This window comes from Ambystoma mexicanum, chromosome 2q (genome assembly GCF_040938575.1).
Source record: "Ambystoma mexicanum isolate Mex_15411 chromosome 2q, UKY_AmexF1_1, whole genome shotgun sequence".
Lineage (NCBI taxonomy): Eukaryota > Metazoa > Chordata > Amphibia > Caudata > Ambystomatidae > Ambystoma > Ambystoma mexicanum.
The window spans coordinates 362,504,954-362,522,424 of NC_090924.1; the positions used below are offsets into that span (position 1 = coordinate 362,504,954).

General features: G+C 44.7%; 1 protein-coding gene across 1 annotated transcript in view; it reads right to left on the minus strand.

Moving 5' to 3' along the window:
- Positions 1–17,471, minus strand: part of ERN2 (endoplasmic reticulum to nucleus signaling 2) — a 1,116,259-nt gene that overhangs the window by 864,747 nt on the left and 234,041 nt on the right. Inside the window, exon 4 of the mRNA XM_069647392.1 lies at positions 2,694–2,766. Coding sequence (XP_069503493.1) covers positions 2,694–2,766 — 73 coding nt within the window. The remainder of the gene's footprint in view (positions 1–2,693; positions 2,767–17,471) is intronic.

Genomic DNA, 17,471 nt, shown 5'->3' on the forward strand with positions numbered 1-17,471 from the left:
ATAAATGTGTGAACATACAGAAATGATGGCCAAAAATAAATATGGATAAGTACAGACAGAAATTATGGAAAAATAAATACTATAAAACTGGGAGCCTTAATTATAATTCCAGAAATAAAAAGGGCAGTTTTCACTCCATTTCCAGTTTGGCCTTGTCATTGATACCTGTCACCTTCGTGTCAAGTCCTTTCGGATTTCTGCACAGTAAGAACTGAACAAGGGTTTACTGTCAGACCTGATAAATAATCTCCAATAAATGCGTTTAGCAGCAAGATACATCATTAAAATGCAGGTAGGGCTTTCAAATGTATACCGATCCATACCTGCCATGAACATTTCGGCCAAAGCCAGCAGTGCAAGAAATGCTGGCCAGTGCTCAAAATAACAATTTCTTAGGCCAACCAGAACATTTATGTAGACTTGCTGTCAAGAAGACAGTAGGGAACTGGAATTATAATAGGAGATCTCTTCTTGGTTCAAGCAGTTGTGGGTGCCAAGGATACATCTTATTCATCTTTCCATTGCCAGCTAAACGTTGTTCTCTCACCTCTGTTCATTGCACTGATTTGCCTGAACTATCAGTTACTTTTGCTCTGTTAATCTTCCATGGCGGTGGAGCCTCTTCACCTCTTTAAATTCATTGGGGTTTTTAGAGTTTCATTTTTTCTGCATTTTGAATCATGAGATCCTTCATCAACGTAATGTAGAGAACATTCTAGACACTACAGAAGCATTTTCCAAGCATCGAAAAGCATTCTCTTAGGTTTTTTGACAACACTTTTTAAACAACCTTTTTTGGATTCCTTTAGTCACTCATAGGTTTCAGTTTTTACTCAATGTTTCTCCTTTTCCAAGCTACACCAAACACTAGACAGAAGGAAAAGAAAACACGCCAAACACTTCCCCTGAGCAAATGTAGGACTGCCCACCCCATCACTGAACCAGGACAGTACAGTACAGTTGATAACTCCCCCCTCCAGTTTATATAAAAAACTGAAACGGTTCTAAAACCACACTGGAAACAGCAACTCTGAATTCCCTAGTGAAAGGTGAGCAGGCAGCCCACAGATGTTTGAAATTCCCTTCGCTTAAACTCCTTTACCAGCAAAGATTGAAATAAACCAAAGGGAGAATGAAATAGCCTGCTCAGCAAACAAACGCCAAAATCATATAGCATTTATTCAACATGTCCACCAAGGCTTTTAAAGCCTGGCCCTTGAGTAATGAGCTACAATAGCTACCTCACAATTAGACTTTTCTAGGAAACACATGAAAACACCCGCCAATCAGTAAATAATCGACTGGCCCGGCTAGTATAAAAAGAGGATCTGTTTTTCAGCCTGCCGAAAGGGATGAGTGCGGACATGAGTTGGAGATCTTCAAGACCAGAGCCAGTTAAAGGACATGGGGAACTGCTCCCAGTCTAAGAGAGTTGAACCGCCTGGAAAGACTGCAGAGGGCAGAATGCCATAATCCCTATATGCTGAGATGGGCATCCTCTTCCTTGCATAAAAAGAGAACTGAGAGACTGATTTGTCAGCCTGCTGAGTGCTGTGTCTCAGACACTGGAGGAGACTAGAGTCAACAAACAGAGAGAAAGACTCAGGGCAAGAATCAGACCTTGCGAGAGAGTCAGAAGCAGGGCAGAACTAGAACCATGCTCTGCGAACAGCATCACCCATAGGTATGGGTGGCACCAAGACAGGTAAGGGCTGCAGCACTTTCGGTAGTCATGGTGATTTGGAGAATTTGAGCTCAGTGGGCTCTTAATAGAGGACCAGCGCGCTGCTCTGATGATTCAAAGACTCATAACTTCAGGTGTTGCTCAATACAGCTGGAGGTTCTCGCACAACGTCAATAGCGGTCTCGTTTTCCAACCACAAACCGGGTACAGATCACCTCAGTAATGTGAGCCACTCTACTTTCATCACATTATCTCCCAGAGGGGAAATAGCTGCAATGATTTGACATGGTAATGGAAGAATCCATTTTCGTAAATCCAGCAAATAAACATACATAAGCTGTTTAAGTACATTTCTATCCAGGATTTAGGTATTTTTACATAATCTTTGCAATTGTTCACCAGTACTTTGTAATGCGGAAGCAGAAGCATGCAGTGTGCACATTTTACAGTAGCCACAGAAGTCCTATTTATATAACCAAATAGCATATATTTACATTTTTTATTTTGCTTAAACCCTCTTAACATATTGTCATCACTTGGCATATGTGGAGCATATGTATCTCCCTCCTTCCGTAATTCCTCCACTAGTGTATGTGTTTATAACGGACACTGTGTTTGTCTTGATCCTCCTTCCCACATCCACACACTCTTACCACTGCCCATTTACTATAAACATCATAGGGCATCCACTTTCCTACACCCTACTTGCACACCAGGCCTTCAGAGGTTTAGAAAATAAAGTAATGACCGGAAGGCTTCTCAGTGGTAAATAAAGAGTTATAATGTGATACTGCCCAAATGTGCATCTAATACCAAATATTTGTACCTATATGCAAGGATATCTGGATTCCTTACTTGGATAAGATGGAATTGCACCACAGAGAGAGACCTGACCTGTCTGCGTTCACCACAGCTGGAAACACTCTTACATGAGCCCCTCATGACCATCCTTGTCACCTATCTGTGGGTGAAGTATTTTCTTCAGAAATCTAGGAATCTCTATACTCACCATTAATCCGTCCTTATTCTTCCCACCTAGTATATACAGGCTGCCATCAGTGGGGTCAGGAAGGAAGGCAGGTCTGAAAGAAGAAAGTTCACAGATTATTGCTGGACATATGTATGAGCCCTGTGACGAATCTTACAGCTTGTCACTGATTCCCTGGAAGGAAGCTTCTCCTACGTGGCCAGGGAAAGGCAGAAGCCACCTGACTCTGACCCAGGGTGTGGCTATCTGAGGGAGGGCCACGTAGGGGAGGACAAACTCCAGTGAGGCAGAGGGATATTGCATAAAAACAACCTTTCAGATATATCTATTTGTAACAGCCAGGTACCTTTGCAACACTCAATTATGGCTTATCGTAATGTGGATGGTGAATTCCCGAATTTTTCTAACCAACACTGTTTGCCCACCCCCCTCTTTTCAAGTACTGAGACTAGGAAGAGCGATGGAGTAATGTGGATGACCAGATGCGGTAAACCAACGCCACGTTCTAGTCATTGGAGAATGCTAAATAAGACCACGACATTTAAAATGGACACAGGTGAACAGCAAGGAAGAGAGAAGCAGCGAAACTGGCAGACACTGCAGCTAACTTGTTCTGATGCCATTTCGAAGGTCGGGAAGGAGCGGACTGTGGAACGCCGTGCAGGGGAGAGACATAGCGTGCAGAGAAGTGAAACTGGGAGGTGTTTGCCACGTCTCTGTCAATGGCAGCTGAAGTTGTCGCATACTGACAGAGGTAAAACGGAAGCAGAGCGGCTTGCAGAACGCACCGTTAGCAAGTGGACCAAAAGCAAAGCTGTGGATGAAACGCAAGGAACACAGAAGCATCCACAGAAGACCAGTAAGCCCGTAGAGCGTGAAAGGGTTACCGGGCGCTTCAAGTTGAATGTCGCGTATTATACATAGAGGTGCGAGCCCAAGAGAAAAAAGTTAAACAGTTGATAGCAATATGAACATTGTTCTGAGTCTAAGTAAAGACAGTATAGTTGATACCATTACAAATATTGTTAGGAGTCCAAGGAAGGACAGTGAAACTGCTACGAACATTATTAAGAGCTGCATTGTTAAGAGCCAAAGCAAGAGAAGTAAAGCTGACATAGACATTGTTAAGAAAGGATCGGTGACCCAGCATATAAAAAAAGGATTGTTTACTGGATCCAACAGAGTGAATGAAAGGTGGAAAAGCCCTGGCAGGATAGTGAACCAGGCATTGTGGAAAATCCCTGTCAGAGTAGTGACCCAGGTAATGTGCAAGACTGGGACCGGCACCCAAGTAAGAAAGTTCTAACACCCTGGCAGGCAATTAAACCAGGTGCAAGAAGAACAGTTAGAGAAACAAGGGACTGAAATCTCAATCTGAAATTGTTAAACATTGGAAAAGAGAGGACCCATACCCCTTTCGGAAGCGAAGTTATAAAGTAACAACACCCTGGCAGGAGAGTACACCAAAGAAAGGGAAAAGACTTGAAAAAGTCCAGGGGTCAATATCCCTCAGTGAATTTGTGGAAACAGTAACAAGAGAGTTGTATGTGCTTCAAAGAGGTTTGAGGGAAAGGCATTCCCTGCTTGAACAAACCATTCAAGAGAAATGTGTGTATTCACGAGAATAATGTGTTTTCAAGTGAATTGTAGAGCATTTCCCCCTTGAACAAAACTGGAACTTTAATAAAGTAACAATTGAGACAGTAGAACTAAGTAGGTAAAGGAAAGGAATTGAGAACAATCAAAGGGCTAATAGCATTACCCTTGGAAAACGAGTTCGATAACAACAAAAGGGAAGTGATAATCATTTTAAAAGAAGGTCGAAAAACAGAGCAAGAGAGAGAGAGAGAGAGAGAGAGAGAGAGAGAGAGAGAGAGAGAGAGAGAGAGAGAGAGAGAGAGAACCCCCAAAGAATTGAGTAATTGAAGAGAACGCAAAGGAGATCTAAAACCTATGAGAGGAGCTGGAAACCTATGCAAAGATGGAGTTGTCTCCTTTCCCCCTTTTTTGGAACTCTGAAATAAAACAGTAGACAAAAAGAAGGATTTAGGGAGTGAGTGTTCTCCTTATGAAAACAATGGAATATTATTAACTTAAGCTTCTGGAAGTTTTGGAAGACCAGAGGAAACATAGGGGAATGGAAGACCCTTTTCCTAGTAAAGCTTTATGACACTTTGTTTTTACACTTTAGAGCTTTATGTTATGAACTTTGAAAAGCTACAAGTAAATAGCTCATAGAAATCCCGTACACACATTATATTAAGTTTAGCGTATAAGGGTTAGTTTAGGGTTTTTGGACACAGGGCGGACGACACTTTATGGCCATGAGCCAGAGGCAAATCAGGCCCCTACAGCAAATAAATGCCAGAATTACCGGCACCGGTATTACTGGTACCGGAAATTCTAACAGTCCTATGGGACACCATGAAATGGGGATTTTCCACCGTTGCTGGCACTTAGAATATCCCAGTAATACCGGAATATTCAGGTGTATGTAAAGGTAAGAGCAGTTTGTCTGTATCCCGCTGGAATTACCGGCAAACGTGTAATAAGAGCCAGTGTTCTGTAAGCAATGTTGATGGGGGAAAGTTATGTTGACAAGGTTCAGCAGTGTCTGCAAGCAACATTCCTGAAGTGTAGCACTGATGCTGTGGTGTAGGTGTGTCTGTTATATGTTGAAAGCCTTCTACATGATGTACACTCTCTAAACAGGGGAATCCCATGATCCCCTCCACCTGCCCAAGGTCACCATGATTCCTAGGGCCAGAAGGGAGACAGGGTCTGCAGTATTATCACAATCCAATTGCCATTATGGCCCATCAAAGACACTGGATTCTATCGCAAGAACAAAAAGAAATACTATGCTTAAGCTTTCCAGTTTTAGGTTGGAACTGATACAACCTGGTAAAAGCTTACCAACTTCAAATGCTGCTTTTCAGTGCAAACCGTAAAAACACTATTTTAATGCCAACTGGCTGTATTTTCTGGGTGCTTTGCATTTTCTCCATTTGTTACAAATAGGCCTGAAACAGAGGTGTTGATGAAAAGAGTCTGTGGGGGGCATGCCATGGTTAAATGTGTGTGCCCATTGCAGCTATCTATATGTTTGTCTGGCTCACTGATCAGCTTATCTATTGGAAGGGTGACTCAGTGTTTTTGTTTTATCTTCGACTCGAAAGAGCTGGGTATCGCCTGCATAAATGTGGTGAGAAAGACTGAAGAAACAAATAGCAGAAGCTAGAGGATCGTCTAGAGAGCGAATAAGGGCAGGCCTAGGACCGAACCATGGGGACAGCACATTGCAGACATAGAACAGAATAAGTTTAACCGTACCAGGAGACAGAATATGTATTATCAGTGAGGTTAGAAAGAAATCAGTTAAGAAAAGAACCCCTAAAACCAAGAGAGGAAAGAGAATGAAGAAGGAGTGATCAACTGTGTCAAAGGCTGCTGAGAAGAACAAGGAGAGAGGATTGGTTAGAAGAGCAAGCAGAAAGAAGAGAGCCGCAGACAGGAAGAATGAGGAGTAAGGTAGCATGTTTAAATAAGGAAAGGGAGGTAGAGGACTGGAGAGAAAGTTTAAAAAGCACGGAAAGGGAAAAGGATAGACTTTAGGAATTAGAGAAGAGTGAAGAGGGTCAGAAGTAGCAGCAGTAGGGTGAGCCTTGGAAATAAAGGAGGGGTTGTCTGAGGGAGAAAGGGAATTAAAAGAAGACATAAGGGGGGAGAAGAGGAATGGGTGGAGGAGGAGAATGGCATAGGAGAAGGGGCAGTAGAAGAGCAGAATGACCTTCAAAGAAAAGTATGAAGCAAAGTCTGAGACAGAAAGTGAGGAAGACAAAGAGTGGTCAGGGGAGAAGGAGGGAGGATATGTTTCAAAGTTTGGGAATAACCATGAGGATGAGAAAAGTTAAGAAAAGTCTGTGTGAAGAAAAGAGGATTTAACAAGGTCAAGCAGAGATTGGGATTTTCTTCAACGACATTCTGACTGGAGGAAAATGCGTCTTGCAGAGCAGAGGACAGGAGTAAGCCATTGTTGGGGTGGCTTATGAGATGGAGAGAATTAGGAAATGTAATACAGAAGGTAATGTGTAGAGATGGCTGAGGAAAAAAGAAAAGCAAAAAAGTCAGCAGAAAGACTAGACAGAGGCCCTCATTACAACACCGGCGGTAGCCAATGACGCTATTAGCACCATGGTTGCTGCCGGTATTGTAACGAGTCTGCCATGGTGTAATGGGGAATTACCACCCCATTCCAAGGTTGGCGGAGCAGTAATTCCCCATTGCACCATTGGCCCTTCTCCATTCCCATTTTTGCCCCATAGGGCTCAATGGGAATGGGGAAGGCGGTTATTACGGTACCGCACATTGCGGTACAGTAATTACCTTCAAGGTCCCTTTGCGGGTCCCTACTTTAACGGCTGGTCCAGACCAGCCGTTAAGGTCGGGAGCCGCAAAGGGACCTCATAATTAGGCGCTAAGGGGTTAACGGCGCCGCAGCTTTTTACGGTGCCGTTAATCCCTTAGCGCCAGGGTCCTAATGACCCCTAGAGTGTTGATAGAAGGACAAGAGCAAGGAAATTAATGTAAAAGTGTCAAAAAAGAGGAGGTTCCGGCGGAAGGAGGAGGAAGAGATGCGGGAGAAGAGGTTAATGAAAAAGAGAGAAGAGAGTGATCAGATGAGTTCATAGGAAAAGCAGAAGAAAGAGATGACGAGGAGAAGATCAAGTCCAAAATGGAGGCAGAGATGTGAGAAGGAGAGTAGGGAAAGATGATAAAAATCGAGAAAGAGGAGCTGGAAGCGAGTAGAGGACAGATGAAGATTAAAATCTGCAAGCAGGATTGGAAGGGCAGATAATGTAAGAAGTGACGACAGAGAAGGTCGAGATCCTTGCAGAAAGTGCTAACATGACCTGGGGAAGATAGATTCCCAGAAAAGCAAGAGACAGAGGCTTAGTGAAAAAGGAAAATTGATACTCGAAGGATGGAAAAAGAGGAGGATTGGGAGGGGAAGACATGATAGACTAGGACGAGTGGTAAAGAATGCCAATACCAACCCCTCGACCGGTAGGACGGGGGATGTAAGAGAAGGAGGAAGAAGAAGAAAAGAGAGCAGCTGGAGTAATGAGATTTGTCGAAGAGAGTCACATCTCCGTGATACAAAGAATAGGAAAATTAAGATGAAAAAAGTTATCAAGGACAGAATGGGCCTTGTTACATATGGAATGGTCATTCCAGAGACCAAGACTGAACAGAGACAAAGACAAGGAAAGAGAAGGACAGATAAGATAATTGATGTTGTGAGGCATGGGTAGGGGTGCGAGTGAAGTATAGTGACTGGGAATGAAATAGGACATACTGAGGAGACAGAAAGGAAAAAGGAGAAGAAATGAAGCAGCAATGTGGGAAATAATCTGATGAGAGAATAGAAAGGAAAGCACCACAAAGTTGCCATAAGTATGAAGGCCCAGTAATTAGGGGGGCACAGGCACAAAGGAGGACAAAGGCCAAGAGCAAGATTGCAGCATGCGGGAGGAGGTGTAAAAATGGTGATGGCGACAGCAATGAGAAGGGAAAAATACAGACATGATAGGTACGTAAGGAGACAGACAGGATAAGCAAAAGGTACCACTGGCATCCGCTGACTGCTGCCGACAGCAGTGACTTCTCTGTGACTTTGTTCAAGTCCGAAGAAAACAAATGTAAAAACAGTTCTTTGCAATTTTCTTGATGGGAAAATGGAAGAAAACTGTTGAACACATATTCCACATGATATGAAAGTACTATAAAGGCATCGCCAGAATTTAAAACAAAAAAAACACTGAAAACAGGAAACCCTAATTATGCACCACTTTCTTTTCTAAATACCACAGGAGCAATGCAAACAATTGTTTTAACAACAACTACTATAGCTAATTCTGCTAAATTGGCAAAGGGAGCAACTGCACACCTCAAGACTGCTCTTTGCCAAGGTAAGATTTTGGCTACTCCCTCTATGGCATTTTCCACCACTGGCTACTGCTCATCTTTCTGCTTCACTCACTTAGCATTATCTTTTCACTTTTCATGTTTCACTCACTTTGCACTACCTTTCTTAATCTTCTCTTTCAGTTTCACCTGAGAAGCGCTTTGCGCTCCAGACTTGTATAGAAGTCACTTCGCCGTCTCTTCACTCATGCTACACTTTCATCACTTGATTACACTACCCATTTCCTTGCTCCATTCGCCTTTTCTCCCCCTTCTTTCAGCAGCACTTCCCTTACCGGTTGTGCACTTCACTGGCACACATTGTTCAATTACTTCACCCAGGGCCTAACACAACTAGCTCCATTTGCCTTTTCCCTTCGCTCACTCACTTCATGTCCTGATGTGCATGAGGCACAGCTTTGTGTCTCTGGTCCCTGTCCTCGCCTGTCTGCTGAAACCCCACTGTACCCTAATTTGCATTTTGGGAAGAGGCGTACCACGGTCGTGCCCAAGTGTTGTGGTAAGACAAGGTCATGAGACGGGCAGCATGGCATCTTGGGTAACAGAGTTCTTTATTTGAACACAGAACCCTATACTCTCCCAATGTTTCTCAGTGCTACCCTTTAAAGAAAAGGAGTCGGGGTGCGCGTCAGGATGTTTTACAAAATAATCCAAGGATGCCGCCCATAAATCCTAACCGGATTCCTGTCTTTACCACTATACAACTAAAAAGAGCCTAACCAAATGATAGAATGGTGGTTGGTTTCTGACCCCACCGAAATGTCTCTATATCAGTAAAGGAAATCTCACCTGATGCAGTTCCAGCCAAAGTACTAGCAAATGTATCTTCCAACTTCCCCTTTTGGGATTGTTTAACAGTCCTTGGTCAGTCACTCTTTCTCTCTGGATGGCCAGGGACTTTGGCTTATTCTCAGGTCATCCTCTCACTTTGGGAACCTCCTGGTTTGTAAGACCAGACCTGGCCTTCTTCCCAGGTTAAACACAGGTTTTGCAAACACACTGCGCACAGACACTTAGTTAAGACCACGTTGGTATAGTAGTTTTAATTAACATTAGGGTAGCCTGACACGTCTCTGCTGCAAATCCGAACTGGAGCCTGATTCGGATTTGCAGCGGAGACTCTGCCTCAACGCGGAAACGCTTAAATATTTGTTGTTGCAACTGCAAGTGACAGTGGAGCCCCTGAGACTTATTCTTCAATCACTTACCATACTTATGGTTCGCAACTGACTCATACCTCACTGCAGCCTCAGTGGAAGAGCAAGTGCTCGAAACACGTGTCAGGCTACCCTAGTGTTAATTAAAACTACTATACCAACGTGGTCTTAACTAAGTGTCTGTGCGCAGTGTGTTTTCGAACCTGTGTTTAGTTCTACTTACCTGGTGGAAGACTTGGCAAGTCCCGCCCCCCGCACTCACCTGCAGCGCTTTTCACTACACTTAAGTCTAACAGGTCCTTGCGCTGAACCTCGCCATCCCCCCCTTGCCAAATTTAGTTTTTTCTTCCCGGGTTACCCTTCAGGGATCCTTGCGTTATCTTCTCCACCCAACTACCTCCTGTTTTTTACCCATCCCAGTGCTTTCTGGCTTTACACCCTGTCTTGGGGTTCAGTTTCTCTCATCCATCGGTTTCTTGTGACCCGCCTTGGGGCCTCGTTGCTCACACCCCAAATTGGGGCCTGGTTGCTTGCATCTCCGCCAACCACAGGAGGTCTATTTTGGCCTTTGCTCTTTCTGGCCGGCTCCCAAGAGCGGCTGCGTACGTTCTCTCATGATGTGTTGATCCGGGTAGGCATTCAGGTAGGTCTTTGTGTCTTCTCCGTTCCAGCTTCTTCCAGCTCTTCCACGTGTCAGAGCTCCCAATGCCTTCCTGCAGGGTTTTGCCGTCGGTTCATCCTGGCGCCATTCAGTTGCTACTCAAGCATTTTCTGCTGCTGGAGACCCTGTAGGACTGGGCTTCAACGGTACGTGTCTCGGCAGGGGAACCAAGCACTCTGTGGCTTGTCCACACTTCGGTCTGCGGCACATGCTCACCTCTCTCTTGTCACTCCTCCCAGGAGGTCACTCTTCATGTGCTGCTCCGTCAAGCATTGTTCTCATATATAGCTCTGCTGGCTACTCTCTTATCTTGGTTCACTGCTGATTGGTCTATTATCTTCCATGCAATGAGGGGGTGGGCTTTTATGGCATTCTCCATCTCGGGTTGAAGACGGTGCCTGAAAGGGGCCAGAAACCATACCAGCCATTGGTTTTAGAAGTGATAAGTCATTATACAAGTGAACTCACATATAACCAAGAAAACTAGCAGATTCTTGGGATAAGGGAGGATAACTCTTCGGTTCCTTTGCAAGCTCAGGACTGGCTCCTTCCCCATGCTCAGAAAACTCAGTGCTTGCGTATTACAAAGGATGGCTGCCAACTCAAACATAATGCTCTTCACCACAAAGTCTCCTACCGAAGAAAAACATGGATGGTCTAAACTTAAATACTGAAGTCCATAAATTAAAAGAGTCTCTTGTATTCCAACCCTTAGGAACCTCTTGGGATCTTACTTGATAGCCAGTCTTTGAGTGAGGTAAGCTCTCTGGGTGTTCTTGCCTCTGGGGTTGGGGGTTGTCTTTGGAGGCATGGGCAGAGTGTGACAATGCCCTTCCTTTGTTTCTGGTCCAGAGAACAGGCGGCCAAAGGAGCCATCCTCTTATGGAGCAAGTTTCTGGGGCTTCTTTCTAGCAGGAGGCCTGGGTGTGGAACAGGGGAGAGATTAAATAATAGCTTATCTGAATTTCCTAATAGGTCTCTTCCCACCACCGTAGTACAGGGTCCAACCCACTCATTTTCCTCCATGCCTCATCAAATGCTCATACCTTGGGTCCCCTCCTTCCTGCTTCATAACCACTGGCTTTGCCTGCACCTACTCAACGTCTCCCATTTGCTCGTTGTTCCACACCACACACTTTGTGTTTATCCTGTGAAGCATAGACCTAGCATCTTTCAGTCCCCACCTACTCTCTGATGTTCTTCACCTCATTTTCTCGCTCTACATCTCTCCAAATGTCTCCTGATATTTACTACTCCCTTTCCTCCTCTCTTCCTGTTTTCACTTGTTCTTCAATATGTTCCTCCACCCCTCCTATCTCCTGATATCTCAATTCCCTGTTCCGGGTGGCTTTCCCCATATTCTATATCCCCACCTTCTCACCCCTCTTAATCTCCCTCCTCCGCTCTGGTCTTATTCATCTACTCCTCTCTCCATCCTTTCATTCCTCTTCTCCAATTTCCTGTCTCCCACTCCCCACAAACTCCTGGCTCTCTCCCCCAGCCTCCTGTCTTGCTATTCTAGTCCCAGATCACCTACAATATCCTCACTCCTTCCCCAAACACCCACACTCTCTTTCCTGAGCCAGCCCATTTTATCTCCCGACAGCCTGGGGTGGTATGGGTTTCACCTGTTCGATCCTCATTGGCGGTGTGTCTGTTTGGTTACTATGTGTTGCAACAATGGTTTTCCCACTTCAGGGTAATAGGGTGGGACTTTTGCCTGTGGACCGGAGGATCTAGATACAGGGCACCATCTTGGTTTTTCACTTGATCTGTCCTGGCAAACAAAGAGGAGGGCCTGTGCAGCCCTTCGTGGAGATTCTGGCAGCTTCCCATGATTCCCTCCTCTTTACTGCAGACCACTTGCTCACCATGCTGGATCTGTATGCTTTACATGACTGGGCCCGAGATGGCTCCTGGTTTCGGCTTTTGAATTTCAGATCAACTGTTAAAGACTATTCGTTCCTGGCTTTGTGCTCTAGTGGCAATGGAGTAATAACAGGGGTCTCAGGATCTTCTCTGCTCCCCCATAGGCTGGGCAGAACTCTATAACAACTCCTGATGTCTTAAAGGGAAAACACCACATAACAGCATCATGTGAGGATACCCTTCCTCCCTAAGGTAGCATGATGTAGATAGAGGTCCCTGCCTACACTGCCCCAAGTCCATCAACACCTGGCTTATGGCGGTGCCCCGACTTATTGGCGACCCCATCATCAATGCTTAGACTTAGGCAGGATAAGAGGACTTGCTAATTGAGGTGTGCCTGGAATCAGATCAGTAGGATCCTGGCGTGGCTGTAGATGCTTTACATGCTATACTGGAGTGGTTGTGGGTGGGGTGGCCTGTGAGAATATCGGGGGGTTCGGTTGGGCTCATCGACTGTCTTTTTACATCTGGGATCAATAATATTTATTCTTGCAGCAGGCTTCCAAGATATACCCAGTTCCATTCCCTTCCTCCCTTGCAATCACCTACTTCACTTCTTCCTTTGCTGACCCCTTGCCCTAATGCCCTCGTTCACGTGACTTACTTTCCACATTCACCGGTGCTACCTTTCTATGCTTGCTACTTCCCCATGATGTCCACGTTCTCTTCATTTACTTCCTCTGTCTCAACTCACTCCTTCTCTCCCTTACCCCTCTCCAAGTTCTACTCTTGCAAGATACAAGAACCACAATTTCAATAACATGAGATTAAATGGTCTCTACTGGAGCTTGGATATATAACGCAGCACTACTGGAGATGTAGAAGATGCAGAAGATGCAGAAGATGCAGTAGAATGCACCTGCTCTGATGATGGCTCATTATATTGTTCTGTCTGATTTAGTGCAGAGAGCACTACAGCTAGAGAGGGTTTAGGAAAGATCTACTGCTATAGATTATAGAAAATGCACCACAGATGAAGAAATTACCACAGTTCGTGAGCATGGTGCAGAATGCAGTGTTTGGTGAAGATGACATACAATGTACCACAACTCACCGCTGCAGATGGTGTAGAAAGCAAATCCACCTTATCACTCTGACTGACATAATATACACCTCTGCTTCTGGTGATGGAAAGGACTGCACCACTACTCACTGGGGTATAGGAAAACAGAATGTACCACTGTTCACTCCTTACGATAGTGTAGTGTGCACAGCCATGATATGCTACAAGTGGTATAGAATGCACTGCTGCCCTTTCCTGTGGATGATTTGCATTGCTCCAGAGCGTGCTTTTGGTGCATGGTGTCTAGTGAAGCAGTTCTCCCTGCTTAAGACAACATCAAGCGGAAAGTAATTAACTCATGTAAATGGCACAGCTGCTCATTAGTGAAAAAGGTGAAAGCAAATTACCTTTCTCTCCACAGTGGTCTCAGTACACTTAACACACGGATGCTGTTCTTGCATATGGCTTAATATCTATTTGGCTGTCTAGCATAAGACTCAATTCTACTGCCAACTCATGCAATGGTTTTATTTGCAGGCATAATTTCAGCAATTGTAGATAGCCAATATCCACAAGAACCATTTTCTCGAAGGGCAAACACTGAGAAATAAGCTTCAAATAAAACATTAACTCTGCTCCCTGGATAGCTTTTCAAGGTTAGTGTTTCTTCCTGGAATCATTCTCACTAGGTGGTACAGTGCAAAAGAAATCACCATCTCGATAACTCCCCTATAATACTGAATTGTACTTAGAAAAACAGAGTTAGTCTCGAGGAAAATCCTCTCATGCCCAAAAACGGAGGAGTCCAGAAATGCGACAAATTGCTGCTTTATTTAGTCGAAGCTGGGATACGCACACGGATGTTACAGCTCCAAATGCAGTCTCGGCGCATTACGGGCAGTGAGTTTTTAAGCTGCTGTGTCCTCACAACCAAATGATACATTCCTTGCTCTTAGGCGAAATGGGATTGGGTGAACAGTATAGGCATAATTACAGTCTATAGGGGACAGATAATTTGATTGGTCTGGCAAGATCTGGTAGCTCTACCTGGCACCACCCTCCAGGTCATTGCAAGCCTTGCCAGCTTAGGAAATTTACCAGCATATGAGCAAAATTGATGGGTGGGAAGGTGAGCTCAGAGCACCGCCTGCTTCCCGCTAATTTTTCACCCCTCTGACTTCCCAGACCTTGAGCAAGGATACTCCATTCTCCATCTTCATGTTGAGTTGCATTTATTCATCTTCTGTCTTCAATTTGATGGCAACGACCTTATCTGTCTGAATGGGCTTTGTTCCCTCTCTCCAGGTAACGTGTTCAGGGACCGTAAATATGATTTTCTCTGCTGCCATTTATGAGGGATTTCGGCCTTTTTGTCCTTGCAGGTGCTGTATCTTTTCAGCTGACTCGAGCTCTTCCCCAGCGTCCTTGCTAGGACTGGACATGCTGCCAGGCCCGTTTTGTGTCTCTCAGAAAAGTTAGTGTATCAGTCCTCAGCCCTGTGTTTTGAGCTTTCCCAATTCTGTTCAATGCAACTGTGGTTTCCATTTTGCTTTCCTGCATGGTGTCGGCAAGCAGTTTATGTGTGTTGTTTTGCACATGGCTAATGTCTCTGCGGGTGTGTTCAGCCATGTCGCCTTTTCATGAATACTTTGGTGATGTCATCTGGGTATGGTCTGTGGGGCTGCTTCACCGGGTGGCATCCGTCATCTTGGGGGTGTGCTGGGGTGGGCAGGGGTTTGAGACCCCCTAAACACTACTAAGCAGGGCTATGTCAGAGACAACTAAGATATGCCTACGGAGGTAGTTTTCCACCATTTTAGGGATACCAGCCATAGACAAAGAGAGAAATAGACACTAGGGTTAACTTGTCAATAGTACTAACACCCGTTAAGGGCACCTGGGCTACAAAGGAGGAAAAGGCTGGGGAAGTGGAGTAAGAGAGGGACGGCCCTTGCGCCAAACATCCCAAGAACCTGGTAGGCCCTAAAGATCCCTTTTTAAGAATTGAGAGCCAATTTGACGGCTCTAAAACATACAATAAACACTGTTGGACTGGTCTCGGGAGTTGAGTGGTTATTTGTGATGGAACTCCACTACGCAGGGCAACAAGACCAGCACTATATCACACTGTACAGGGCCCTACCACTGAACATCAAGACCCACTGTACCTGTGGCAGTAGAAAAATGTTGCCTCAGTGTACTACTGGAGTTTGAACACCTTGTAAATCGCCACAGAGTGTCTCCCTCTCCCTCACGCTTTGGCTTTCCCAGGCTGTCACCCCCCCCGCCTCTACTACAACTATCAGCCACCCACTTCTCACCATCTGCCAGATATCCCTTAAATATCAGCAACATTCATGGCATGCAGAGTTCCAAGAAAACACAGGACGGTCGCTCCACTCAATGGGGGCACATAGATATGCAGCTCATGTAACGCTACTCAGGCTGCACCTCTAAATACCTACTGCAGAGATCTCAGGTTCATGGGGATGCTTCCAAGCAGGCTGTGAAACGTGGTCCAATGAGACCCCAATGAGGCGAGTTCAGGGGTTATTGTCAACAGTGGTGACAAGTTGCAGATGGGCATCTGGGCATTCTGATGAGGAGCAAGAGTAGCTGTGGGCAATGTGAACCTAGTGTAGAAGTGTGTGTGAACAAAGTTGATGAGTGGCAGAGGGGAGTGCAAGCAATGTGTGTAAATGTGAAAGAGTGAGAGTATGAGTGAGAAGAAAAGTTACTTACCCCTGGTAATGTTTTTTCAACTGGATGTTCCTCCCACATATACTCATCTACGATATCTCATATATCCAGCTTCAGCTACTTTGGAAAAAAAAAAAATAATAATTTAAAATAACAAATCGGCAGAGGGCGATGTGGTCGACTCGATGCCCACGTCATTGAAGGTATATACAGAATGTGCAGCGCCCGTTGGCTTCAGTTCTGCTTTTTTGTGTTTTCCTTACAGTAGAACTACCAGAATGAATGTGGTTTAGACCATACTAGACTCTCAAGGAGCGTAAACTGCAATAACATGGAAATTCTACTGCCGGGTAGACTGGGAGTAGTGAAAGAACGTTACCAATGGTAAGTAACTTGTTCTTCGAATGGATGGATTGGAATTGTGGCCTCCCAAAGCAGTATTAGTTTTGGCGGAGGGGGTACACATTTTGTCATCAAGGGTTGTTATGAACCGAATGAAGGACTGCTTTTCCAAAGCTTCCATCCTGACTTAGGGTGGAATCAAGGCAGTAATGATTTGTAAAAGTGTGAATGGTAGAACAAGTGGCTGGCGCACAAATTCTTTTAATTGGAACCCCTCTTTGCAGAGGAGAAGAGGTAGCCATGCCCCTAGTCGAAAGGCTTCTCAAGCCTTCTGGGGGATCTTTCCCAGCCTGTCTATAGCATTCACTAATAGCTAAAATAATCCATCTGGGCAAGGTTTGTTTAGTTACAGCCTGTCCGAGTCTATGACCAGTATATCCTATAAACAGTTGGTCATCTAGACGAAACTTTGTCATCCTTGAAATGTAGAAACTCAGAGCCCTTTTTGGGTCAAGTCTGTTTAACCTTTCCTCTTTCTTGCCAGGATCAGGTGGTGGCTAAAAAGTAGGTAACAGTAACCTTTATCCCAGATGAAAATCTGATATAATCTTAGGTAGGAATGAAGGTTTTACTTTAAGGACGACCATGTCCTTATAAAAAACAGTAAAAGGTGGTTTACAAGATTGTTTTTTTTTTGTAATATGGTACAGTCAAAGAACCTCCTTCGGCGAAGATTGTGCCTGCAACTCACTCACCATACGGGCTGATGTTAAAGCTACTAACAAGATGGTTTGGGATGTTAGTAGTCTTAAAGGACATGAATGGAGTGGTTCAAATGGTGCACACATAAGAAATTTCTAAACAGGATTAGGGTCCCAAACAGGAACCTGAAAAGGAGATTGAGGGAACCCATTAGTTAGTTCCTCTAGAAATTGTATCACCAAAGGCATTTTAAAATACAACGTTCCTCAGATGAGTGCTTGAAGATGGAAAGTGCCGCTAAATAACCTGAAGCCCCA